The sequence below is a fragment of the Protomyctophum parallelum genome (assembly GCF_964188405.1).
Source record: "Protomyctophum parallelum genome assembly, chromosome: 14".
Lineage (NCBI taxonomy): Eukaryota > Metazoa > Chordata > Actinopteri > Myctophiformes > Myctophidae > Protomyctophum > Protomyctophum parallelum.
In genome coordinates, this window is record NC_139709.1 from 30,438,061 (window position 1) to 30,451,248 (window position 13,188).

General features: G+C 43.9%; 1 protein-coding gene across 1 annotated transcript in view; it reads right to left on the bottom strand.

Moving 5' to 3' along the window:
• Positions 1-13,188, bottom strand: part of kif1ab (kinesin family member 1Ab) — a 48,117-nt gene that overhangs the window by 24,926 nt on the left and 10,003 nt on the right. Inside the window, exons 8-20 of the mRNA XM_083781398.1 lie at positions 11,748-11,825; positions 7,655-7,720; positions 7,510-7,530; positions 7,314-7,392; positions 6,965-7,043; positions 6,345-6,496; positions 4,268-4,467; positions 3,549-3,628; positions 2,585-2,660; positions 2,399-2,478; positions 2,108-2,214; positions 1,858-1,941; positions 644-824 (exon numbers count right to left, since the gene is read on the bottom strand). Of these exons, the coding sequence (XP_083637524.1) occupies positions 644-824; positions 1,858-1,941; positions 2,108-2,214; positions 2,399-2,478; positions 2,585-2,660; positions 3,549-3,628; positions 4,268-4,467; positions 6,345-6,496; positions 6,965-7,043; positions 7,314-7,392; positions 7,510-7,530; positions 7,655-7,720; positions 11,748-11,825 (1,283 nt within the window). The remainder of the gene's footprint in view (positions 1-643; positions 825-1,857; positions 1,942-2,107; positions 2,215-2,398; positions 2,479-2,584; positions 2,661-3,548; positions 3,629-4,267; positions 4,468-6,344; positions 6,497-6,964; positions 7,044-7,313; positions 7,393-7,509; positions 7,531-7,654; positions 7,721-11,747; positions 11,826-13,188) is intronic.

The window sequence follows — 13,188 nt, forward strand, 5'->3', positions numbered from 1 at the left end:
AGTAAATCAGTGTCATATATATTCTGAAGAAAACCTGGAGACTTGGCATTCAATAATTGGGTCTTATGATTAACACGTGTGAAGTGAGGGGGCGCTCTTATCATCGTACATCATCATCATCATACTATCATCATCATCATACTATAATTCTAACAATGTCTGTCCGCCTGTGTGTGTGTGTCTGTCTGTCTGTCTGTGTGTCAGAAACACCGCCGTAGCTCCTCATTGCCTGCCCCAATCGCTCCCACTTTTCACACAGGCATTGACCATATGAATATGGAGGGCGTAAAGAAGCCCTTTTTTTGATTTGACACATTAATGTTTATTAATGGATTTATTAGTGAATTAAAAACGCACCGGGCGCAGTACCCCCCACGGCCACAAGGGGGGGGGGGGGGGGGGGGGGGCAAATATCTCACAACGGGTAAGGGCTAGTCATCATAAATCAGAATTTGCGTCCTCACCTTCGTCTTCAATGTTTGTGTTATACAAACATTCAAAGCTGGCCATTCATTGTCAATGGCATCCAATGTTTGTGTTAAGACAATGTTTGTGTTTGCACAAACCCTCAAAGCTGGACATAGGCACCCCTCAATAAGAACATTATAGTGGTGTGTAAAAAAAACCCCACTGGTCCTCGTACCTCTGTTCCATCTCCTGTTTCATGTCGATACCCTGTTTCTCCAGCAGCTCTCTTTGGGCGAAGGCCCAGTCCACCGGCTCCATGGGGGTCTCGGCGCACGGCGTCCTCTCCCGCTCCAGGCGGGCCTGCTCTGGGTCCGTGAAGCGGAACACGTGGCTCTTGCCCATGATAATGCGGTTCCCTGGGAAGAGGCAAGAGAGGCAGGGGCGTGCAGAGGACATGTTAGAGTGAACTCTCATGCTCACACCATACATTAGCATGTCATGGCTTATGGCTTGTGTGGGTGGGTGTGTATATATATGCATACTTATTTATATTTATACTTCATTGCTTATTTTTCTATTTATTTTCTATTTATTATATACTACTGTACATACTGTACATTCTGTACATTCAACAACAAGTGTATTTATTCCCATTACTGCATTACTGTATTGCACTCTGGCTAGACGCCACTATTCATTTCATTGTCAAAGTATTTGTATACTATGTGAAGTGACAATACATTGAATCTAATCTAATCTAATCTAGAGAGGCAGGGGCGGATCGACTGATATTCATATAGCTTTTACCAGTAGTTTATTATAATAATATTATTGTTTTTTTGTTTAGTTTTTTATTTTTTATTTTTTTTAGTTTCCCTTAATTTTTGTCAAGTTGTCTTTTTGATTTGATTTGATTTTTTAGGGCTGAAATTCCCTGAAAGCGCACTTTTGGCAAACATTGCGAAAATAACTGATCTACAAGCTCACAAGGCGTCGCAGAGAGCTTGTAGATCAGCTATTTTCAGGGCGCGATCGCACTCTCTTTAGCTACTGAAGATGTGGCGTACCGCGTACGACATGGATTTCTACACAGTGGACAAATTCTTTCAACGCAAAATGCTGTGTTCAACTTCAGGAGAGTTCAGGTATGGCATGGAAAGGGGGGCATTTGTATTTCTTTCACCATAGTGAACGTTACATTCATGGACTGGAGGGGGCAGGTTTTTTTTACAGGCGGGTAAAAGGGCAGGGGCTGAAGCCCCCTTTGATGTCTATGTGTGCATGTGCCTGGCGAGAGGGAGAAGGGGGAAAGATCAATCTTCTTTTTTGGAAACAGAAGCCCATGAGACCATATTAGATTAGAGAGGAATAGATATAGATTACACATGGGTGAGATTGCACATTGTTTGTTTTCTTATTCTTTCCATTTATTTCGATAATAAAACTTACCAGAGCGTAGAACAGTGGGTGTAGTCACTCGCTTTCCATTGACGTAAATCTCAGCTCCCTCACAGGGATCCAGAATAACATTTCCTATTGGAGAAATGGAGGTGGCAGCATTAGTGACATGGTAATGATGTCTAAAAAAAAAGGAAATATATACTGTACATATATATATGACTTATAAAATGTTTAGCTTTACAATTTTTGTGGAACAGACTAAAAGATACATTTATTTTCATGCATATATAGCCTTTACCTTCTCCCAGGGGGCCTGTAGTGCTGCTGAAGGTGCAGTGTTCATCTTCGATAAAATGGCCACTTAGGACAATGTCCTGTCTTGACTTAGCGTCGTCACGGCCAACTCTGGGGGGAAATAAATGAACCACTGTATCAGGTTAAGCCTATAAAAGATATCCTCATATTAAACTTCAAATACTGTTTGCCTAATAAACAAACTATTCAAATATAATGCACTTTTTACACATTATGTACAGAGAGAGAGAGAGAGAGAGAGAGAGAGAGAGAGAGAGAGAGAGTATAGTCTTACTTGGTGATGCCTTCTTTTATGTAGTATAGAAGACACTCAGACATCAGTGGGTCTTCATTTAGATTCACTAGATGAGGGGTCTAAGACAGACAACAGCAACCTTCACTTTGCTACTTTGTGTGAGACAGCAATAACTACAGTATAACATTCCAGTGTTACCAGGGTGTACAGTACAGTGTATCTGACCTTTTTGGGAGAGAAAACACCCACAGTGCCTCCATCTTCTCTCATGGCCACGCCCATCTCTGCCAGAAGAGCCTCTCTGCAGTGAACAGAGAACAACTGTCAGTGGAACTAATAATGATAATAATAATAATAATAATAATAACTAGAACTGCACTCTGTTGAGTGCCTACTTGTGCTCGCATTCCGCGCAAGTATACTGTCGACTGTCAACTGCCTGTCAATGGTGACATAATTACGATACGCAGTTCTAGTTAAATACTAAAGTCGGGTTATAACTTATAACTGGCCGGCAATGGTGACGTAATTAGGAAATGTTTCAATATTGGTTAGCTAACAGGTAACGTATGTCATGTATATGTAAGTTGTAAATTGAAAAGTAGTATATTGTGGTCACACTTTGCGTATGCCGTGGTATATAGACTGATTTTGAGTGTGTGACGTAATTGTTGCCACGGATACGGGAAGCCGTCACCCCATTGATGTCGCAGCGATGTCACCAGGACTATAAGAAGGCGCCTAGAAGGATACAACGCAGATTAAGATCGATACTGGTGGTACTTCTAACCACGTTACTAAGATCATTCTTCAAGAGCTTGCTATTTCTACTGAACCCACGTAACCAGGCCCCAGATTCTACTGCGAACCTTGGTCATAGTAATGAAGATATGTATGACGGGATATAACTGGCTTTCGATGGTGACGTAAAGTAGTTTTCAGATTACATACATGTATACATAGAGGCATTACCTTTAATCCACCCGACACTGAAACATATCTTTATCCCCCAGATGTCCTGACTGTCTGAACTAATTTGGAAAGCCCTACCTAGTTAAATAAAAATTCAAGGAAGAAAAGTAACTATCACCCCCTATGTGCACTGGAAAGTGGGTACAACAATGAACGATTCGGGTAGAAGAGCTTGCTGCACCTTAAGGTATGTGGCGCGTTGACATTTCAGACCTACCTCTCCATGCGAATGGACTCAGTACGTCTCAGCTTCTCTTCCCAGGTCTCGTTAAGTTCAGCAATGATTTTCTCTGTTTCCTGTTGGCGAGGCAAAGACAGTTTAAGTTGAAACTTGAAAGCATGCACGCCAATCTGCTTTCTCTCTTCTGTGATGCAGGGAATCCAAAGCCTCAAAAGTCACACTGCACTGGAAACCCGAGTTTAACCAATTAAGCCCATGTACTTAGCTGTCCAGAGTCCCCCAAGGAGTCTATAGTACGCTCTTTTTTCCATCTATACTGAATATCATGTCAAGGTGCAACAACTTCTGAGCTGGTAGATCTGCTATTTTTGCTGAATGCTTGCCTATTATGACTTCCTGTCGCTAAGTGAGTGGGATGAGTAGTCTTCTTGTAGTCACAGACTTTTTCTGTTCGACCCAGCTGCATCTGATTTGTATTAATCACTCCTCATGTTAGTCTTGTTCCCTAGTTAGTCCTTGTCAAGTCATTGTTTGGCATCACTTCGTGTGAGTTTGTGGTTTCTGTACACCAATTTCAAAACACCAAACCATGGGGTTTGATCACTATACCTGCCCGGCTGTCCTGCTTTTGGGTCCTCATCTCACCAGAATGTGAAACTTACTTCTATGTTTCTACCCATCGTCTTCACCCACCTCTCCTTCTTTGGGCCTCTCCAACCAAAACCTGTGTTTTTATCCTATACCGTCCTGCCTACCTTGAGCCTCTCGATGGCCTCCTCGCTGGCCGGGCTGAAGATGCGGTCGTGCAGGTTGCTGATGGAGCCGGCCCGGCTGGACAGTGCCGAGAGAGAGGGGGAGGGACTCATCCCTGTCATGGCATTGGTCACTGTGGATAGATCACCACCTTGAATGGCAACGTGGCGATTATTCACAAAGTTCTTGTAATCGGACAGGTCTGCCAGAGAAGAGAGGCGATGCATGGACGAGGATGAAAAGAGAAGGGAGGACGCACAGACAAACGAACGGAAGGAAGGAAGGAGAGAGCAAAAAAGGCCAGGAAAGTAAGGAGAAACATTTGGTAGGGGGTGCAGAGAAGAACACGCGGAGAGACGAATAAAAAGGGGACAAAGGAGGGCGGGGAGGAGTACAAAAAGAAGAAGAAAACAGCTCAAATAATGGATCATAGAAGCGCAGGTAGATTGCTTACCAAAGCCAATGCAGAGAGAGAGAGAATAGAGCAATTGAGCAAATCAAATTGGTGGGGCAAACAATGCAATGTAGACTAAAGAAATTAAATCAAAAAATGTCCTTTGACATCGAAATGCAATGTACAATACATACACATACATTCATCAAGCATTGTTACACCTGATCACAAGCAGAAACAAACAAACCAAAATAATTTACATGAATCTGTTACACACGGAGAGAATTTAGTTTAGTATGTATTTATTTTAAAGAATGTGACCCCGGATGGGAGCCACATCAATGCATTGGAGGGGAAGGGAGCACCAAGCTATTGGCAGTAGAGTTGCATTTGAAAAGCCTGACTCATGGCTGCTTCTACAGGACTAGTGGAGCGCTATGGACTTCCAATTAGCTACCCTACACACAGAACCAGAGCACAGGAGAGAAGAGAGCTTCAGGGAGATCTAAAATGGCGTCCTCCTGTTGAAACTTGAAATAAACATATTTCTCCAGGCACGTGAAACTGGACTGAACGACAGAACACCACTGCTGCCTTGCTTATAGTAGACTTAACCTTTTTGCTATTCCCACAATTGACTGGAATATTAAGAATTAGGTGTTACAAGTTCCCAGCTTGTTGGATTTATGTTTACTGTACACAGTACTTTAGCAATAATAATCAAATAATTTTAACATGACTGACTATAAAACATAAAATGACATAAATTAGGATTACCATGATAACTAGAACAGTAATTTTAGCACATTGTGATTTTCAAAAATGTAAAGTGCGTTATAAATCAAATGCATTACCGTATTATCATTATTATTATTATTCCAATCATGGAATACAGCATACAGTTTGATCGTGATCGATCAGATTTGACGTAGCCCTACATGTTTAGGAATGGATTTATGTTTTGTTTGTTCATTGTTTGCTCTACAGCCCAGTGGTTCTGGGTGTGGGTTGTTAGTTAGGCAGGTCTCTGTGGTGTGGTGCAAGCTGGCTGCAGATTCATTTTTACAGTATATAGTTGCAAAGCGCAGGCTTGCCCGACTTATACACACATTTCAAACCAGTGATGACAGGGCCGGTGCCTCGATATGCTGATAGGATAGAGGAGAGATAATAAGAATGGGTGTGAGATTCACTCACACAAATAAACCTCATCCTCTCGTTTGTGTCTTTAGGGGACGCGTTCACACATCAGACACAGCTGTCTCCTCGGTGTGTCCTGTGTCTTCTGTGTGTCGCACAGCTCGCAAATTCATTTTCAATGGGAGTCACATGGTTTGATAACACAACCGTGTTGCATGGCTGTCTTCTGCCCCCCCCCCCCATGCAACACGGTTGTGTCATCAAAACATGTGACTCCCATTGAAAATGAATTGCGAGCTTGCGACACACAGAAGACACAGGACACACTGAGGTGTCTCAGGTGTGAACGGTCCCTAAGCAAAGGTGTGTGTGTGTGTGTGTGTGTGTGAGAGTGTGCGTGCGTGCATGCAGTGCTTCCATGTGCGTACAGTGCCTGTGTGGCATGCATATATGCACACGTATCTGTAGTCTGTACGTGTGTATGTGTGCACAAATGTGTGTTCGTATATGCCTGTGGGTGTACAGAACAACGTGTGCGTTAGTACAGCGCTTACTCTCTATGATGTCACCCAGGCCTTGAGCGTACAGCAGGTCTCTGAGTCGAGACACCTCCTCCTTCAGTTCGCGCACCAGACGGTTGTTAGGGTCTTCATTGATCACTGCATTACAGCGGATCTGCTTGGCACGGTCAGCATACCTGCGCAGCAATCAACATTTAACAGACTCGCTAATGCAGAGGAGCTTAACATGGCTGCTTTCAATTTTAGAATTTAGGCATTTAGCAGACGCTCTTAATCCAGAGCGATTTACATTGGGCAAGAACAAAAATCATCCTTCATCCTTCATCCCAAGTTGGTGTTGTGACTTTATATATTATATAAAGTCACAAGTCACAACACCAAATTTGATGAGGCAGTATTGCTTTGTTCTTAATTTCCTGAAAAGATTATATTTTTCATTTCCTGAACAATGAACATTTTGGAGTTACGTGGTTTCTTCCCGACAGAAGAGCTACAGTATACTTTATTTTAGTAATAAGAAAGTACGTTAATGTTGCTGCATTAAATACGATTAAACAAATAAACGTTTTTGGTTGACAGCAAACGAAATGTGGTTTTCCAGAGAAAAGCTGGAAGTTGAGAGAGTTAAAGAGGTGTTTTCTCACCTCAGGGTACTGAGGGTCTCGTCGTAGTTGATGTCAGCAGGGCTGAGGGCAGCTATCATAGCTGTACGAGAGTTCCCTCCTAGCACACAGGAAGTAAGACCACAATTATTATTAGAACTATTATAACAAATATATATTACTAATTTAGAAAGAACATCTGATTCCAACTAAATACAATATTGAGCTTAGAATGAAGAGGAGACAAGACTCCAGTGATAAAGAAAATGTAATTGTTGAGCTATTATCCACAGTGAGAGAAGAGGACTAAACAGAATGGACCCTTATGGGTCTGGTTTTGTCTCTGACTTAAATGAACACTCCGGTTTTACTGTGTGCACAATGTGCGTACCTAGGTTCTCCCTCAGCAGCCAGGTCAGAACTGAGTCTCTGTAGGGAATGAAATTTTCCACCTTCTTTTTCTTCTTGTTCTGAACACATTAACACAATCATCAACACAATTAATGAATTAGTTCAAAATGAGGTACAATTCTGTTTGTCTGAATTGAGTGGTTATACTGTACACAGTACTATGTAGTATTGCTTACCTTGTTCGGCGGAGCAGAGTCCTGCATATGTGTTGGTGGGAATAAAGGTTGTAAAATGAAGCTTGTTACTTGAGCCAAAGCAAGTATAGGCCTACCAATGTAAAGGAAGAATGTTTTGAAAAAGACTGTAAGGGATGTCTCTCACCACTTCAGCCAAAGCAGAGATTACTTTCCCAAGCGTAGTCAGAGATTTGTTAATATTTGCTCCTTCCTGGAAATTAGAAGGGAAAAAAAGATTTAGAGGACAATGAAACCAGCTAGACTGATAGGCTGATTGCGACCGCATTTACTATGAAAACCTGCATCTCCCGTCAGTTAGTCACACCTCCATATATGGTCATGCCTCGTGACATCATGCCTCCATATATGGTCACGCCTCGTGACATCACGCCTCCATATTATGGTCACACCTCATGACATCACGTCTCGTGACACGTCGCGCCACCATATATGGCCGTCTACATATATGGAGATATATGACACTGACCATCATCATCATTATCCCTTTTATGCCCATATATGGAGATCCCTGATGCCATGATGACATATTAAGGTTAGACAGCACACTCTATGGTGCATTGGAAACTCCTTATATGGTTATGGCTGAGTCATGGTGACATGAGTGTGATATCAGAGGCCTCCCTTTGGAAGATGTGTGCGGGGATATGAATGGCTAATAATTGTGTTGTGTGTGATGTCACACCGTGGCTTATATAAGGCGCAGATAAATTGAAAAGTTAGTTAAGGATGGAACGAGACATTGAGGCCCCTCAATCCCAGAGAAGAGACAAGTTGCATTGGACGGTGACCAAAGTCAAAAGCCCAAATGGTCTTTCTGCCGCTGTAGCGGTAGGAGACATCATGTACTGCTTTGGGGGAAAAGGTGTCCATGGCCAATACAGTGATCATCACATCGACGTGAATGTCTTCAACACGTTGTCTTTAATCTGGACGAGGTTGACCCCAGTGACACCTGGAGAAGGAGACCGTCCCCTTGAAGTTCCCTCCCGGCGCTCTGACCACACTGCTGTGCTGGTAGGATGTATCGTCTACATCTGGGGAAGATATGACTACACACGCGGCCAGTACTGCAACAAGCTTTACGCGTTTGATGTCGAAGGCCACAGGTGGTTCAAGCCCGAGGTTTCCGGGACCGTTCCAACCGGGAGGTTACACCACTCAGCCTGTGTCTTGGGGAAGGTCATGTATGTCCACGGAGGATTGAACCAGCTGACTAATAGTCTCACTAATGACATCCACACGTTGGACACCACCACAATGGTCTGGTCTTCGATAAACACCCACGGCACCCCACCACCTGATTTGTACTGTCACTCTGCCTCCATCATCGGGACCAAGATGTTTGTATTTGGGGGCATGGGTGATCACGGCCACTACAGCGCCATCAGAGTGTTTGAATTAGAGAATTACAAAAGAATCACAACTTTGTCTATGCGAACACAATTGGCTTGTGTTCGGGGGAGGGAAGCCGGGCGGGGGAGGGTGATGCACATCCTACGGACGGGCTGGGGGGGGGGGGGGGAACCTGTCAGCGGGGAGTGTTGGGCGGGAGGAGTAGGATGACAGCAGTGACAACACAGAAATGTGTGTGGGGAATAACGACTAAATTGATTGCCCTATTCTAAATAAAAAAATAAAAAATCACATTGAAAACAATTCCAATATATATATTATAATATTATTGTGACCGAAGGTTGCGTTTACTATGAAAACCTGAATATCCCGTCCGTTAGTTAGTTGGTTACCCATGTATCCATATATGGTATCGCGCCTCGTGACATCTCGTGACATAATGGAGACCCTTGGATCTCCTGCTGGGTCACAACGTACCTCAGAGACACTGATGGGGCTGCATTCGAAAGCGTCTTTCAAAAGGTAACCTCTACCAGTCATGTCTCTATAAACAGAGTCAAGCTGGAGACATAGGCCCTCATTTATCAATCGAGTGTCAAATCTGCCACAGATTCGAGTGCAGGTTTCGTAGTACACCCACGTCGCCACGGCATTTATAAAGTGATCGCAAACAGCTGATCCTTCCTTAATTTTGTTCTCACGTTAATAAATGTCACGGCTGAATTTGATCTGGCACGCCCTAAGAAATCAAGCCTCGCCCTCGTTTTTGCGACCTGAACCACTGCTATACGATCTGGAAACCATGGTTACCGTGCCTTTCTGCCCGCCTCACCCCCCTCTCTCATACACACACACACACACACACAGACGCACACACGCTGCACGCACACGCAACTTGCAAGCCCAACTAACTGGTGTGTTGTTAAATAAATAAACAACGAACACCTGCATGAATTAAATAAAGTTGTAGGCCTACCCTGTCTCTGTCTGTTTCCCTCTCACCTCGCTCGCTTGCCTTGCTGTCATGCACGCACGCACCTACATGACACATTCAATAAAGCTGTCTGTTTCTCCTCTCGCTTCGCTTCCCTTGCTGCCCGCCTCACCCCCCGCACGCACGCACATATCGCTATTTGCAACTTTCACTGTGTGTTGTTAGTTGTATATTAAATTATTAAAGTATTTTTTATTTAATATACAACAAGATATATTAGTGAACGAAAACCTGAACCTGTGAACCATAATTAAATAACAAATAGGCACACACACGCTGCTGTTTTGCAGGTGCTCCTCCTGTCCTGTCTGTCTGTCTCTCTCTATCACAGTGGTCCGTCCGTGACCAACTGACCATGCACGTTCCGACGTTCTACAGTCTATTTAGATTGCCTCGCAGTCGTTAGTCACTGCAGTGGCCGGGCTGTCAACTGTCATTATATGAATGTGCAGCCAAAATCGTATATAGCCTCATGTGGCTGGTGCATGGGCTGGCTGGGTAATATACCTATATCTCCGATGCAGTTCCCACTTGCGCTGGGAGCCTGGCACGGTACATTTGGCATTCGAGCGACGTGTCGGGTTTATTATATTGCACATACCGTAAGAAAGACATCGGCCTTCATGCTGTAGATTAGGCTACAGTAGGCTATACCTGCACGTTGGGACTCTCCGCAGCTGAGCTGCAGCACTGCTGCACTATACTCTCCAACGTCCCGTCATGGAAATATTTCAGCACAGACAGCCCAAATCCTTGCATGTATGCGCTCATGCAAAACACTGTTTAAATGGCTTACGCATCTCTTGCAACATTGTTTTTAATTGCGCGATTTTATCTCCTACTAATTTCATATGACACATGCATTCCTTAACATTTTTATTTATTTATTTTTTGTAGCCCATATACATTATACATACCTTTTATATAAACATTTTAGGAGTACATATATGTTTAGATGCCTGTGACAGCCTCTCAGCAGTTCAGACAAGGCTGCTCCGCTTGTGTAAGACAGAAAAAAAGCGTACGGCAGCTGCCGAGTAGACGTGACTTTTGATCGTTGTCACGTTCAATTTCAAGCTTTGCCGGAAATGTTAAATGCCGAAAATGTCGGTAATTTCGGCGTGCGCCCATATTTTGGCGTACGCACGGTTGATAAATGAGGGCCATACAACGGTAACGATCAAGTGGACACCACAGCAATGGAAATCCGACCAGTGTCTTAACAGTGACGGCGAAGAATAGAGTTCTCAACAGGGCCGACAATTAAGGTCTGGCCCCACCTGGGCCCGAACTGGGGTGGCCCGAAGCCCTGTATGGCCTTACTAATTACTAATTAGTAAAGCCAGACAGGGCTTCCGGGTAGGGCGTAAAATGTGAGCTAATTAGTAATTAGCACACATTTTACGCCCTACCCGGCCCGAAAAATTAATGTGAACACGTGAATAAAAAAAAGACAAAAAGAAGAAAAACATAAATATGGGATGAATACAATACATGTTATGCCCATATATATGGAGGTCCCTGATGTCATCAATATTTTGCCCATATATGGGAATGTTAATATATGACCATATTGTTGTTTCAGGCCTGAAAACGTCAATTAAAAAAGGGTCTGGGCCGTGGCTCAGCGGTCCAGGCGGTCAGCGGTCCATAGTCAGCTGATAGTCATGCCAAAGCGCCAGCGCTTGCCCAGCACTCTGCCGTCAACCAGGCAGATACTGTACGTGCATGCGACCTCGCCCTCAGGGCATCTTACTGGTTATTATTATTATTGCTACTACTACAGAAAGATTCAGATGTTCTATGACCCAAACTATAGAACATTGCAATACAATACACATATATATCTTTAAAATGAGAATTCTCTCACCTTGAGTCTGGTTCCTTTGGCTCCTGTTGAGTCAGCTCTCTCACTGCCAGCGAGGTCCACGAGACTGATTTTACTGACCTGTGATCCAACATAACAGCAGGAGAATTCATTAACTTGTAAAAACAATCAGTATAACAACTGGCCTCGAGACAGTACTTGTTCGGATTTCGGGAGATTAACCGAGTATCCGACGGACTCAGCAACCGGCAAGACTTTAACTAAGATTCAACACGCATAGACTGAACTAAAATGTTCCAATAATCGCTTCTCTTTACAAACGCATGCTTTTTATATGGTTTTATTCACTCTTTATTACACATAAACACACACACATACACACTGTTTGTTTCCCCCTCCCGCTGACACAGGTGGATACAGTACCCCGGATCTTTGCCTAATAGCCTGTTCCTATCCTATCTGTCGGCTGGGATTTCAGCTCTCATTGAAACATTCTAAGCTGGCCCAGACCGGCCACTTGAGAGCCATTCTTCGCTCTCTCGATCTGGTACAACTTAGCTGTTGGTATTAGATTAGTTCAACACTACCACCTTTGCATCACCTATGCTTATGTCCTACCTATGGTATTCCTATGTTACCTATGGTTTTAAATCTGATTTGGGAGACAAAACAAGAGGCACAATACATACTCTGTTCAATCTAAACACATTACAACACAACATGTTATTAATAATGCACAATAATATGTATATTCACCATTGGCCTCTCGCCTGTTGCTCTCATGATCTTCTCCTTGAATCTACCCCACTGTTGGTTTACACACATGAATACAGCAGGCCCTTCTGAGGACCCACCTCCCTGGCAAAGTTGTCAGCCAATCGAAAGCCCAGACTGCTCCTTCTTTGCCTGGGAGTGGTGGTTGTAAGCCCATGCCTGTCAACCAGCTTCCACCACACTTCCTGTGGTGTAAAGCTAGCTGCTACTTCAGACTAGCTTAAACTGGTCGACCCTTAGATATTATTATAAAGGTGTTCGGTAACCCAATATCTAAGTATGGACTTTAGAACACACATTGACCCACATTACAGGAATTGAAATGGTACTTCATCCATTGCTCCCCTGCTATCAACATGTGTGTACCCAGTAAGTCAGCCCCCCTTTCTCTGCAGGTATCGTAAAACACCCCACACTCTACAGGAAGGTAGCCTACCACCTAGCCTGAGCTAACGTGTTAGGTTTCTGGTCTAGAGGGGCGGGTCGCGGCTGAGATTTGCGCACGCCCTGATTGGATCTCATCGATCTGTCCGTCACCCCCGGCCCCTCCTCTCTCCCCTAGTGCAGCGCTACGTCACATCATTTGGAGCGACGCCCACCCGGAAGGGTTGACTCCCAATTTTAGACCAGAGCGGCCAATGCGTTCCTCCAGGCTTTCAATTTTTGCACCAACAAAAATGAAAGCCTGGTACCGAGGCTACCTACCACC